Raw genomic sequence first — 12,748 nt, 5'->3', positions numbered from 1 at the left:
GGGAGACCGGTACCCGCTGCACACAGCAGCGTCCCTCCCCAGGGCTCAAGCCTTCGTCTTGGCCCCGGCCCCTGCCTCCCGCTCAGGCCTGTCAAGGTAATGTGAGAATGAAGCCGTGTTCCAGTTACAGAGCAAGACAGGTCTGGGTGTGCTTTCCAGTACTGCCGCCCCTGGCTCCGTGGCCTTGGACAGACGGCTTGCCCGCTCTGCACTTGCTTCCCTCTATTACGAAATGGAGACAGAGCTGCCAGTTTCGTAGGATCGCGCAGCTGGCTGAATGAAACTGTGCGTAGGAAGTGCTCAGAGTGGTGTCTTAACACGGAGTAAGTGCCTGATACCTGGGAGTGGTGACCACGGCCACCACCATCATCATCTTTTTCTCAAGCTCTGTCTCCTGTTGAGTCAGGCCCCGCACTGGGTAGCTACTTGGCGGTGCCCTCACGTCCCTTATCTCCTGAGACCCTACAGATGTCCCTTTCAGAGAGGGAAAGAGGTTGTTGAGAATGTTTATCACGATCTCACCAGGACAAGGATTGGAATGCAGGTCCTCTTATTCAAAGCCGTGACCTTGGCACATCTCAGCCCGTGCTCTCAGCCCGTGCTCTCAACCGTGCAATGAGATGCCCCGTCTCCGGTGGGCAGCGTGAGATGCTGCCCGGGGAGGGCCTTCCCAAAGTCGAGCTCGCAGGGCACGGGAGGGAGGAGCCAGGATCCAAGCCCCCTGACTTCGGGCTGGAGTGGGGCCCTCACCACTTTGCAGCCCCGCCCTCTGGAACCTGGCCCCAGAGCTCCGACTCAGGCCTCCCAGCCCGGCCCAACCCTAGTGTCCAGCCAGCACACCGCATGGGCGGCCCTCCTCCTCCCCAGCTCACCGCCCGCACGCTGAATCCTCAGGGTAGACCGGGCACACGTGCATGTCTGTGGGTGCCGAGCTGCAGCCTGGAGGGCCGGGCCCCATGCTTTGGAGCCACTGCGGCCTGGGAGAGCGGCCCATTGACTCGCCGCAGCCTGTGCGGTTCGCTTAAGGCTGGACAAGTCGAGGGCGGATGACCTGAGGTAGAGGTCTTGATGATTTCGTCACAACATCACAAATGAGCAAGTGTGTGGCGGCCGGGGCTGAGCCAGCCGGCCTGGGCCAGCCCTGCCAGCTTGTACAGTGCTTGGGTGGCGCCTGGCGCGGCGGAAGTGCTGTCTCGATGCTCCACGTTATTTCTCCGAACCACCTGTACTGCCGTTCCCTTACCATTTTTTTTTAATTGGTTCATTTAAAAAATTTGAATATGTTTCATCTCATTCATTTCCAAGTGATGGTTTTGATGTGATAGTTCTTTCTTCTTAGTGTATGAATGAAACACACACATACGTAATGATTACTGCGAGGTTCTTCCCGACCCACCTGACACTCACGTGTGCCCACTGGTGACGGGCCAGGCCTGGGGACGTGCTCGTGATGCTGTTGGGGAAATCAAGGCAGGGTTGGGGTGCCTGCAGGCTGCCGAGCCCACGCCACAGTGCACCGACTGAACCCCCGCTTCTGTTCCTTTAGTGTCTTTCCCCCGTGCTGTCCCCACCTTGAACATGTGTCTCAGCATCAGAGGAAAGTGAGAAGATGCACTTGTCATTCTTGTCTCCAGTTGCCCTGGGCCTTGGACCCCCATGTCTCTGAGTATGTCCATCTTTCCCACCCCCTGCTCTCAGCTTGCCCTGCTGTACATGAGTGAGCAGATGCAGCCTCCCCGAACCCTGGCTGTGACCTTGTGTGAGGCTATGCCTGCATCCAAACCCCATGGGCGCCTGGCTGAAGGGGTGGCTGGATGGCACCTGTGGCTGGTATGGAGGTGGCAAGGTCAGAGACCCTGGGCCCTGAACTCACCAGGAGGCTCGTCAGAACAAAGACCGACCCACTGGGCAGGATCCCAGGGGACTTCAGGAGCTGAAAGTCCTAGGCGGTCAGGGAGGGCTTCCTGGAGGAAGGGATGTCAGAGCTGAACACCTAAAGGACCAGCTGCAGTTTGAGAGATTGCTTAGGGCTCTTATTCCCTGTAGACTGTCTGGGACAGCGGTCCCCAACCTTTTTGGCACCAGGGACTGGTTTCGTGGAAGACACTTTTTCCACGGACCGGAGGTGGAGCGGGTGGGGGTTATGGTGCAGGCGGTAATGCGGGTGATGGGGAGCAGCAGATGAAGCTCACTCGCTGGCCCGCTGCTCACCTCCTGCTATGCGGCCCGGTTCCTAAACAGGCCGTGGAACGGTAGCGTTCCGTGGCCCGGGAGTTGGGGACCCCTGGTCTAGGACACCGAGAACTGCTAGTGACGACCCCATGTGTACCCAGTACCCTACTTCATCCCCATCTGACATGAGCAGGCCAACCCCACCTTGGCCTGGGGGGCCTTTACTGAAGGGAGTGTGTCTCTTTGGCCATCTGATAAAACCTGTGTGCCCTTTCTTGGAGTGATGATTTTTAAAGGCAAAAAGTAGGATTACAAAGGATATCAGTTAAAATACAGTTTATTAAATATTTAAAAAATCGTGATCTAGTAATTATGCTATTCCTTGTTGACACCTGAAATAACAGGATGTAGCAGCAGCTCGAATGACTTCCAAAGTAGTGATGAGCATTCAGAATCTACAAAAACTGTTACGTGATGTGAAAACACCTGCCATTTCTATTGAGGACAGAGTCCCAGGGTCTGCTAAACAATATTTCTTTTTTCTCTCTTTTTTGTGCTGTGTTAGTAAGAAGGAAATGCTGAATTTCATTTCAGTTCAGTTAGTGCAAATAAAAAGGCAGTTTTTCCCCACTCAAGTTCATGGACCCCCTGGGGGTCAGTGGCCCCTGCTTGGCTGGACTCCCTGAGGCAGCTGCAGGCCAGCTCCTGTTCCCCCGCCCGCCCCCAAGAGCTGGGAGCCACCAGGCACACGATTGCACGTCAGAGAGCTCCCTTGCTAGGCCTGCGGGGGGGCAGCTGACACTGGGGAAGGCTGCTGATCACCTATAGCTTCACCCAGGCTCCACCCCGCCTGCTTCCACCCAAGAAGGAAGAGAGGGGCAGAGGACCGGGCCTGCCCTCTGGGAAGCCTGGGGCCTCTGTCGGCTTCTTTCTTCCAGCAGCCCCACCCAACACAGTGGAGAGAGTTCTAGAGCAAATATTTGACTCTGCCTTTTACCAGCTGCCTGACCCCAGGGAGGCAGCTTTCCTTCCCTGGAAGACAGGGTGCTGCTTGATGAGGTCGGGGCATACGGCCCCCGGCCAGAGCAGTGGCCGGAGGGAGCATCCTCTCAGAGATGCTTGCCCAGAAGCTCACCAGGGGCTCCCGCTGGCCCATCTGCTGCTCGGCTGGCCCTGAGAGCTTTCTGCTCCCAGGCCTGACCCTGTCCCTCCCCTGCTCAGAGCCTTTTCTTCCTGCCCTCCTGGTTGCCCCAGCACAAAATCCAAGCTCTTATAGCCAAAAACTGAAAAGAATACAGGTATCTTTTCACCTGGCGAATGGATAAACAAAATGCATACATCTGACAGTTACTACGTAGCACTACAAAGGGACCGAAACTCAAAATTGTTATGTTCCAGAAAGAAGCTGGCCGCCAGAGGTCACATACTGTTTACCACCATTTTTGTGAAATGTTCAAAAAAGGCAAATCTGTGCAAAGGCCAGCCTTACTTTCCACGTGGTGACAGGCCCTGAGCTTCCCGAGGACAGGGCTGTGCCGTTGTAGGGTTTGGGCTGCATCCCCTTGTTCATTTCGGGAGCCACTGCCTGTAACCATGGGGCACCAGGGCCGTGTCAGGGACTCTGACGGCTGCCATATCCCTGGGACAGGAAGCCCCGTCCTGAGTACCGTCCAGGAATATTTCGCTGTTGAGGGAGCGGGGAGTCTGAGAAGCCACGTGGCATGTCAGTTAAGAGCTGAGTTCCGGCTCCACCGCTTAGCAGCTGTGTGGCCTTGGGCAAGGCGCTTCACTTTTCTGAGCTCCACTTCCTTATAAGGTCGAAGTGTGGATTCATGCTCTCATTCAAAAACAAACCCGCACAGATCAAAACACCTGCTCTGGGCCTGGCGCTGTGCTGGATGGTGTTGGGGACACAGTGGTGACCAAGACAGCCCCAGCCCTGCCCTTCTGGGACTCGCAGTCTAGAGGGGGAGACAGCTGCCAAGTAGAAAAATGGCATGATAGTAGTTGTGTAATGTTCACGTGAAGGTGTTTGGGGAGCCTTGGGGAGTTGGGGAGGGTGGCGCTGGCTTGGTTTGGGGCCATCCGGGGACACCTCCCCAGAGCAGCAGTCACAGCGAGGCACCTCAAGGCAGGACTGAGCTCAGTGGGTTGCTGGAAGGAAGGTTTATCGTGGAGGGGGAGGGAGAGGGGGGATGGCACAGGCCAGTGGGCGGGAGTGGGGGAAAGAGACCCAGGGGTGTGGGAAGTCACAGGCCTGGGTCCTCTCTGCCTGCAGCCCAGAACGTGACCGTGGATGAGGTCCTCGGTGCCTACAAGCAGGCCTGCCAGAAGCTAAGCTGCAGGCAGATCCCCAAGCTCCTCAGGCAGCTCCAGGTAATGCCGCGTGCGGGGGGGCGTGGCGGGTACCCTCCCCCCGCCCCCCAGCCCCCTCCGGGCAAGAGAGGGTGTACAGAGCACTCCCCCCGCCCCGAGCCTGGTCGGCCAGCCAGGGGACTGTAAAAGTAATCGGGCTCTTCCTGAATGTTTAAGCAGTACAGAATTATGTGAAGTAGGAAGTTACTTGTCAAGAATCTTCCACTCCCCAAAGCAATTCTCTTCCCCAGGGGAAAAGCCACGTATACCAAATTTAAAAGTCTGAATGACAAAAGTAATGTATATTCTCTGACTTGAAAAAAAAGTTAAAATACTACAGATATAAAAAGCAAAACCTGTTTCTCACTTCTTGCCCACGTCCCATGCCCCAGGAGTCCCCGCTGGTGACAGCTCGGGGTTTTCGTCCCCTGGACTTTCTGTGCCTTTATAAATAGAGAACGAGTCACTATCTAGAGGTACACAGACGCGAGGGCAGGTTCCGTTTTTACATGACGAGGGTGTTGCTGTACGCCTGGCCTGCTCGCCCCCAGCCGTCTCTCACAGGTGCCTTTCCTGCCACCTGTCCAGCCTGGTCGTGCTGGTAAAGCACTGCCTCAGTGCCTTCCCTCTGGATGGCTCATTCCAGAATGTTCCAAGGTTGCTTGTTTCAGAGCCCCGGCTGCCCCACTCTCAGGGAGGTCCAGCCTGGCGCCTGCAGGTGTCCTCCTGCCTTAACCACCATCCACTCTGCTTTCCCAGGAGTTCACGGACCTCGGGCACCGTATCGACTGTCTGGACCTGAAAGGTGTGTGTCTGGACGGGGCCGGGTCCCCTTGGGTAGCGAGCAGGGAGGTGTGGGTGCCCTTCCTGAGGTGAGGCAGGTGCTGCGAGCCGTGGGGAGGGGCAAAGGACCTTTCCTCCCCCGCTTGGCCCGGAGCCCGTGTCTCCACCCAGCCCCTCAACCCACACGCAAGTGTACACGCACAAGGGCACTCGTAGATGTGCACGCACACGGCGCTCTGTATCGTCCCAGGTGAGAAGCTCGACTACAAGACCTGCGAGGCCCTGGAAGAGGTCTTCAAGAGGCTGCAGTTCAAGGTCGTGGATCTGGAGCAGACAAACCTGGACGAAGATGTGAGCAGCCTGCCACTGCCCATACCCACTCCCTGAGCTCCCTGCCTCTTAGAGGTTTGGGGGGAGGGCATGGCAGGAGGAGGGAACCCCCTTGGACCAAGGCTGGGCGGGACCTCTTGAGGGACAAGACTGGGGAGATGTCCACTGTGGCCAGAGTGAGCGGGGGATGTTGGACTGTGTGTGAGGCCCAGAGAAGGGTCTCACAGACCCACCCCAAAGGCAGGGGTTTGTAAGCAAGGGAGAGACTTGGGGAGCCAAGCCGGAGGGGAGGTGTATGACCACCAGGAAGGAGCCTTTCCAGGAACGCGTGCCCCCCCGCCCGCTGAGAATCACAGTGCCTGCAGGGGAGAGAGTTTAAGAAACATTCTGAAAGCAGCCCCCCTGTTTATGCCCAGGTGTCCTCACCTCCCCAGGTCTGGAGGCCACCAGGAGCCCGGGGGAGGGCTCCTGGAGACCTGAGGCCCAGGGACGGCAGAGGCCTGTCCTGGTCACCCAGCACATCACTTAGACCGCTCTGGGGGGCGAGTAAGAGGAAGCAGACCGGCTGCAGCAGGACAGGGGAAGGGTTGGTTGCCAGAACCCAGAGGTGCCAGAGCAGCACCAGGGCTCTCCCGCCCCCAGTCGCTCAGCCCCTGCCTCCTGGCTTCCCCGGGCAGCCGAACCCTGAGGCTGAGCCCCGCTGTCTCTGCCCAGGGTGCCTCAGCCCTCTTCGACATGATCGAGTACTACGAGTCGGCCACCCACCTCAACATCTCCTTCAACAAGCACATCGGCACCCGGGGCTGGCAGGCCGCCGCCCACATGATGCGCAAGGTGGGTGCCCCCTACCCATTCCTTCTCCAGGGCCCCCAACCTGTAGGGCCTGGGTCCACGAGCCGTCAGAGGGTGCTGGGCCCCAGCCTGCAGGCCAGTGAGGAGGCAGTGCCAAGAGGCACCCTGCTCCAGGCCCGCCCCGGCCCCTTCTCCCCCTTCAGGCGTTTCCCCTCCTCCTCCACTTGCCTATAACGTGTCCCTTGGAGGCGGCTGTGGTCACCATTCCCGTTTCACTCACATACGGGGCGTCTCTGCCACACACGAGTCAGCGAGCTCAGCTGTCACCAGCACTGCCTCGCTCACCCCCGCGGCCCCAGGCTGGCCTTCCCTCACCAGCCAGTGTCCCCAGCCACAAAACCAGGTGGCCCTGCTGCTCCCGGGGATACTGGGACGTAGGGCGGGAGGTCCCCCGGAGCGGGGAGGGCCGGGGCCAGCCTGACCCAGCCCCACACCTGCCACGCAGACAAGCTGCCTGCAGTACCTGGACGCCCGCAACACGCCCCTGCTGGACCACGCGGCGCCCTTCGTGGCGCGTGCCCTGCGCATCCGCAGCAGCCTGGCGGTGCTACACCTGGAGAATGCCAGCCTGTCAGGGCGGCCCCTCATGCTGCTCGGTGAGCCCCAGGGCGGTGTGCTGGTGGGCTCGGGCTGTTGGCCGGGTCCCCTGGGCCTGGCCAGTCACAGTACCCTCCCCTTCTCCCCCAGCCACGGCCCTGAAGATGAACATGACTCTGCGGGAGCTGTACCTGGCCGACAACAAGCTCAATGGCCTGCAGGACTCGGCCCAGCTGGGCAACCTGCTCAAGTTCAACTGCTCCCTGCAGATCCTGGACCTCCGTAACAACCACGTACTGGACTCAGGTGTGTGCGAGGGCCGCGCGCCCCCACCCAACCCCAGTCGCCCAGCACCCACTGTGTGCCCAGCCGGGTGCTCGTGGTACGAGAAGCACAGTAGTGGCCGAGATAGTCCCAGCCCTGCCCTCGTGGTGACGCCTCAGACCGGGCTGGGCTGTGGGAGCCCAGGGCAGGTGTCTGACCCAGTCTGGGGATCAGGGAGGAATCCTGGGGGAGGGAACAGCTCAGCGCTTCCTTCAGGATGAGGTGGGGTATTGAGCAGATAATTGAAATAATTCAATCTGGGGAAAGTGCCCTGGAGGAAACAAGGATGTTGGGATAAAGGGTCAACTGAAAGCTGTTTAAGGTGTGCAGGAAGGGGCCTCTGGGCGGTAATGAGGAGGCTGGGGTGGAACCAGCCGTTTTAAAAGCCTAGGCAGAGAATCCAGGCAGAGGGAGTAGCAAGTGCAAAGGCCCTGAGGTGGGAAAGAGCTTAGATATTAGCTATCTGGGTGGGGGGAAGAGCCCTGGTGAGCCAGGAGGTGAGTGAGAAGCGAAGAGGGAGTAGTCAGCAAGGCCTTGCCAGCGGGAGGAATTTGATTTCGTCCCTGTTCACCGTCGAGCAGGGTCCCCTGGCCTCAGTGTGGACAGGGTTGCGGGAGAGGGTGCAGAGTGGGACAGTGAGGACAGTGCCCTCCGGCAGGGCAGCTGGGCCCGGACACTACGTGTACTGAGCACCTCCCACGCGCGGGGCCTGTCGGCTCGGGGTTCACAGCCGTGAGTGCGGCAGGGGTCTCTGCCCTCCGGAGAGACAAAGCCAAGATATCTTAATGGACTGCTGAGTCTGTCGGATGGTGAAATGCGCTCTGGAGAAAAAGAAAGCAGTGATGGCGGGCTGAGCTGTCTGCCGAGGTTAGGCTGACCGGGATTGTCCCGTGAGAGGGGGAAGATTTGAGCAGAGATCTGAAACAGATGGTGGAGGCCTTCATCAGCGTGTCCAGAGGAGGAACGTTCCCGGCCCAGGAGTCGGGGAGCTGTGTGTGCCAGGCCCAAGGCAGGGCGGGCAGTAGCAGGAGGTGTCAGGGCCAGAGCCTGTGGGGCCGGGCAGGCTGGGGCAGGGGCTTCTGAGTGCTGGTGGGGTGGCTCCCGGGCCAGTGTCCCCCGGGGGGATTCCCCGGCCACAGACAGGACTTGCCCACGGGCCTCCCTAGGTCTGGCCTACATCTGCGAGGGCCTCAAGGAGCAGAGGAAGGGGCTGGCGACCCTGGTGCTGTGGAACAACCAGCTCACGCACACGGGCATGGCCTTCCTGGGCATGACGCTGGTGAGTCGGCCGGAGAGGGGAGGGGGCAGCGCGGTCCGGCCCAGCACCTGTCCCACCCCCGGCTCTCGCCATCTTCCGGCTGTCGCGGCTCCCCGTCCTGCTCGTCCTGCCAGTTCAGGAACCTGCTGTCTTCCTCCAGCCCTGTTTGGTCTTTGCTTCTGCTTCTGCACCCTCTTTCCCTTGAGGAAAGTAGCCCTTCTTTCATTGTCTCTCTGCATCCAGCACCATAGCCTGGTACAACGCTTTGTACGAGGTGAAAATGTTTTGCATAGAAAGTTAGCATTTCTGGAAGCCATCAGGAAGTCTTAAATCTTTCCGTTATGTGGTATTTAAAGCCAGCCCACAGGGTACAGAGACTCAGACCCAGGTTGAGAATTATCCACGGTCAGGCCTGTGCCCAGAGTCCTTGGGCTGCTGGCGAGGGCAGAGGCTGGGCCCGGGCTGTGGGGACAGGGGCCTGGCTGGATGCTCAGAGGGCTGCCGAGTGGACGGGGCAGCTGGCTCTTGGGAGACTTCTGAGTACACGAGGGATTTGGCCCGAAGCGGGAACGTGCCGGTGTTCGGACTGGGGCGCCCTGCCGAGGAGAGAGCGTGTGCGTTTGCCTCGTTCCTGACTGGCCTCCTGGGCCTTTCCTGGCTCTCGGGCGCCGCTCCCTCCAGCCGCACACACACAGCCTGGAGACGCTGAACCTGGGCCACAACCCCATTGGGAACGAGGGCGTGCGGAACCTCAAGAATGGCCTCATCGGCAACCGCAGCGTGCTGCGCCTCGGCCTGGCCTCCACCAAGCTCACGTGCGAGGGTAGGGCGCGGGGCCGGGCGCGGGAGGCGGGCTGGCCAGGCCGGGGGGCGGCCAGCCGGGTGTGGGCCCGTGGCCAGCCCCTGCGGTCCCCCTCCCAGGCGCGGTGGCGGTGGCGGAGTTCATCGCCGAGAGCCCCCGCCTCCTGAGACTGGACCTTCGGGAGAACGAGATCAAGACGGGCGGGCTCATGGCACTGTCGTTGGCCCTCAAGGTGAACCACTCTCTGCTGCGCCTGGACCTTGACCGCGAACCCAAGAAGGAGGCGGTGAGTGCGCTCTTCCCTGCGGGCGGGTGGGGGGCTGGCTGGCCTGGGGGCAGCCCCAGGACCCGCTGGGTGCGGGCCACTCAGAGCCCGAGCCAGGCCCGCTCTGTCCACAGGTGAAGAGCTTCATTGAGACGCAGAAGGCGCTGCTCGCTGAGATCCAGAACGGCTGCAGGCGCAACTTCGCGCTGGCGCGGGAGGAGCAGGGGCAGTGCCTGCAGCCGTCGGCCTCCATGGCCGAGATCGCTGTCTCTGAGCCCCAGCCAGACGCCGGCGCGCCCGCGGAGGAGCCTGCCACCGAGGCGCAGGAGAACGGGGGCCCCGGCCCCGGCGCCGGGCCGGACTCGGACTCAGACTCAGACTCCGAGGGGGAGGATGGGGAGGAGGAGGATGGGGACAGGGCTGAGGCCCCCTGCCCCGCCCTGGTGCCCCCCACGGACTCCCTGGGCCCTGGGGACAGGAGCCCCCCAGGCTGCCCCTCCTCCCCCACCGAGCAGCGCATTTCCGTGTCCAGCCCGGGCCGGGGCCACAAAGTGTTTGTGGTGACCCGGGTGGAGAGTCCACCCGAGAGGGCAGAGCCTCCTGTGCCACCCGCCTCTCCTTCCCCACCTGCCCCTCCTCGTCCTCCATCCCCACCTGCCGTATCCTTCCTGCCCACCTCACCTGCCCGGACGCCAGCTGAGGCCGTCAGCACTCGGGACCCAGGGTCGTCTGAGCCTCAGCCGGAGCCGCCCCAGTCAGGGCCACCGCTGCCCAACGGCCTGAAGCCCGAGTTCGCTCTCGCACTGCCCCCGGAGCCGCCCCCAGGGCCCGAGGCCAAGGTGGGCAGCTGTGGCCTGGAACACGGTGAGAGGACCTCTGGGGCCAGGTGACTGGGGCCCCTGTGTGCTGTGTGTGACCCCGGCCGAGCACCTGCTTGTTGGTGTGCCTCGGTTTCCCCCTCTTTAAAGTGGCCCTTGAAGGGGCAGGGACAAGCGGGGCTTGATCCTCAGTCCCCGCCTCACTTCCCTCGGATCCCGGGGAGCTCCTTGGGGGCGGGGCACGCAAGTTCTGTTGACTCTGTCTGATGGTCTCATTGGTACCTAGGCTTGTGCTCCCCTGCGGCTCTAGCTGAGGCAGGGCTGGTACCCCCCAGCCCACCCGCCTGACTGGAGGCCGCCCACCCTTCTTCTCGTGCAGAGCTGAGCTGCTCCAAGAACGAGAAGGAGCTCGAGGACCTGCTTCTGGAGGCCAGTCAGGAATCTGGGCAGGAGACACTGTGACACCTGAGGTGCGGTGAGGGCCTGGGGCCCCGGGAGCTGGGGAGCCAGTGACGGAGCGCCTGGCTCTGACAGGCGCCCCCCTGCGATCTCTTCTCCCTAAGTTCCCTTCTTCCGGTCCGTCTTTGAAGAGCTGAGGCCAGAGCCATGAGAATCTGCTCACCCTCACCCCCAGCCTTCCTGAGGCCTGGGACCCCAGGGGGTGGGGGGCCTTCCTGGGGACCCCTGCCCCCCACAGCAACACTACACGGGGTGCAGGAGCTGCAGGGAGCGGCCCCCCCCCCGCCCTGACTTAAGCACTTCTATTTATGTGTCTGACACTTGAAGACTGGGCTGGGGGTGGATGGGAGGAGGACGCGGGGGAGGAGTGGATACCGGCCACAGGGCCGGGCACGTTTCCCCAGGGCTCCATGTGGCCAGGCTTGCCCCCGGTAGAGGTCAGGAGTCCTAGGTGGTGGCGGGATGATCCCCTGGTGGCCCCGGGCACAGGACCAGGCAGGAGGCATGGCTTGGGAGGGGCGGTGAGTGATGGTGGTGGTTGGAATTTGTAGAGCAGCCCCAGGCGGGGTGAGGGCCTGGGCTGGGGTGGGTGGGGGAGATCAGAGGATCAGAGCTTTCTTTTTCTTAAGTGCAATAAATCTATCAGGGAGCTGGGGTGGGGAGCAGCCAGGGCTTGGAGACCCTGCTGTCCGGGCCACTCGAGGCTGTGCCCTGAGAGGCACTACAGCCCAGGGTGGGGGAGGCGCGGGTGTGGGGTGGGGGGCGGTGGGGGGGAGGGCTGCTCCTGTCGGTGCAGGTCTGCTCACACCTTTTCTAATAAACCAGAGCTGGGTTCCCCACTGGCCTGCTCTCTGCTTGTGCTGATCCTGGGCTCCCCCTGCGGGGGTTCTGGCACAGAGACGGGGAGGGCAGGGGCCAGGTGGGTCGTGGCCGCGGAACGTCTGCTGGGGCGCGTGAGGATGGGCCCCACAGGAGAGGCGGGACAGGCAGGCCCCTTCTTGGCGCGCGCACCCACACTCCTGTGTCTGACACAGCTGGCCATCCCGTGTATGATCCCACTTCCACTTCCCTCTCTTCAGAGAAAACAGCCTCCAAATACCTTCCAGCTTCAGGTCCAGCTTCTCAGGATGGTGGACCTGGCACGCGGGTCCAGAGGTCATTTCTCTGCCCGGTCGCCTGTGGTCCAAGGAGGACAGACACCAGCCTGTCGCCGGCAGCCCTAGATGTTCAGGCAGGAGGGCACTCTGCCCCGGAGCCTGGCCGGTCGCCTGCAGGCGCCGAGGTGCGCCCAGAGGGCTCTTGGGCATTTCTGGGAAATCTGAGTTTCATCCTTCAGAAAAGGCGAGAACCACTTACGGGGAAGGCCTTCGTGCCCACTCCTCCCCTGCATGGGAGGCCGGCCCGGGGTGGGTGGAGACGCGGTGGAAAGGTTATGAGAATCACAGCGTTGCCGATTGGGAGCCCGTTTGGTTCCAGCACAAACCCCGGAATCTTCTACCGCAGCTACCTGGGTGTCTGGGATGAATACCTTTCCTGTTTAGGCCACTTTCTGTTCGCTCTTCAGTCACCGACAGCTCCGGTGTCCTGACCGCTCCTTAAGGCAGCCACATTTGGGGCTCCCTCTCATCTGGGTGAGGGGCTGGGGGAAGCCACCCACGTCAGCCAGTGGCACCCGCCCCACTGGCAGCCAGGGAGACACCCGCACAGTGTCATCCTCCGGCTGGCGCAGCTGTGCCCAGGTGTGAGGTGGGTGTGGAATGAGCCCCTCCAGGGTGCCCTGCCTCCTGCCCAAG

General features: G+C 61.5%; 1 protein-coding gene across 1 annotated transcript in view; it reads left to right on the top strand.

Annotated features, from left to right (window-relative positions):
• Nucleotides 1–11,692, top strand: part of PPP1R37 (protein phosphatase 1 regulatory subunit 37) — a 41,627-nt gene extending 29,935 nt beyond the window's left edge. The window contains exons 2-13 of the mRNA XM_060000518.1: nucleotides 4,451–4,548; nucleotides 5,287–5,332; nucleotides 5,561–5,661; nucleotides 6,355–6,474; nucleotides 6,938–7,088; nucleotides 7,180–7,335; nucleotides 8,520–8,632; nucleotides 9,293–9,434; nucleotides 9,533–9,699; nucleotides 9,813–10,542; nucleotides 10,876–10,966; nucleotides 11,060–11,692. Coding sequence (XP_059856501.1) covers nucleotides 4,451–4,548; nucleotides 5,287–5,332; nucleotides 5,561–5,661; nucleotides 6,355–6,474; nucleotides 6,938–7,088; nucleotides 7,180–7,335; nucleotides 8,520–8,632; nucleotides 9,293–9,434; nucleotides 9,533–9,699; nucleotides 9,813–10,542; nucleotides 10,876–10,958 — 1,907 coding nt within the window. The 3' untranslated portion in view covers nucleotides 10,959–10,966; nucleotides 11,060–11,692. The remainder of the gene's footprint in view (nucleotides 1–4,450; nucleotides 4,549–5,286; nucleotides 5,333–5,560; nucleotides 5,662–6,354; nucleotides 6,475–6,937; nucleotides 7,089–7,179; nucleotides 7,336–8,519; nucleotides 8,633–9,292; nucleotides 9,435–9,532; nucleotides 9,700–9,812; nucleotides 10,543–10,875; nucleotides 10,967–11,059) is intronic.
• Nucleotides 11,693–12,748: the final 1,056 nt, after the last annotated feature.

Source organism: Delphinus delphis, chromosome 20, assembly GCF_949987515.2.
Source record: "Delphinus delphis chromosome 20, mDelDel1.2, whole genome shotgun sequence".
Lineage (NCBI taxonomy): Eukaryota > Metazoa > Chordata > Mammalia > Artiodactyla > Delphinidae > Delphinus > Delphinus delphis.
The sequence above is the reverse complement of the archived record's forward strand: the minus strand, read 5'-3'. Positions and strand labels throughout refer to the sequence as shown.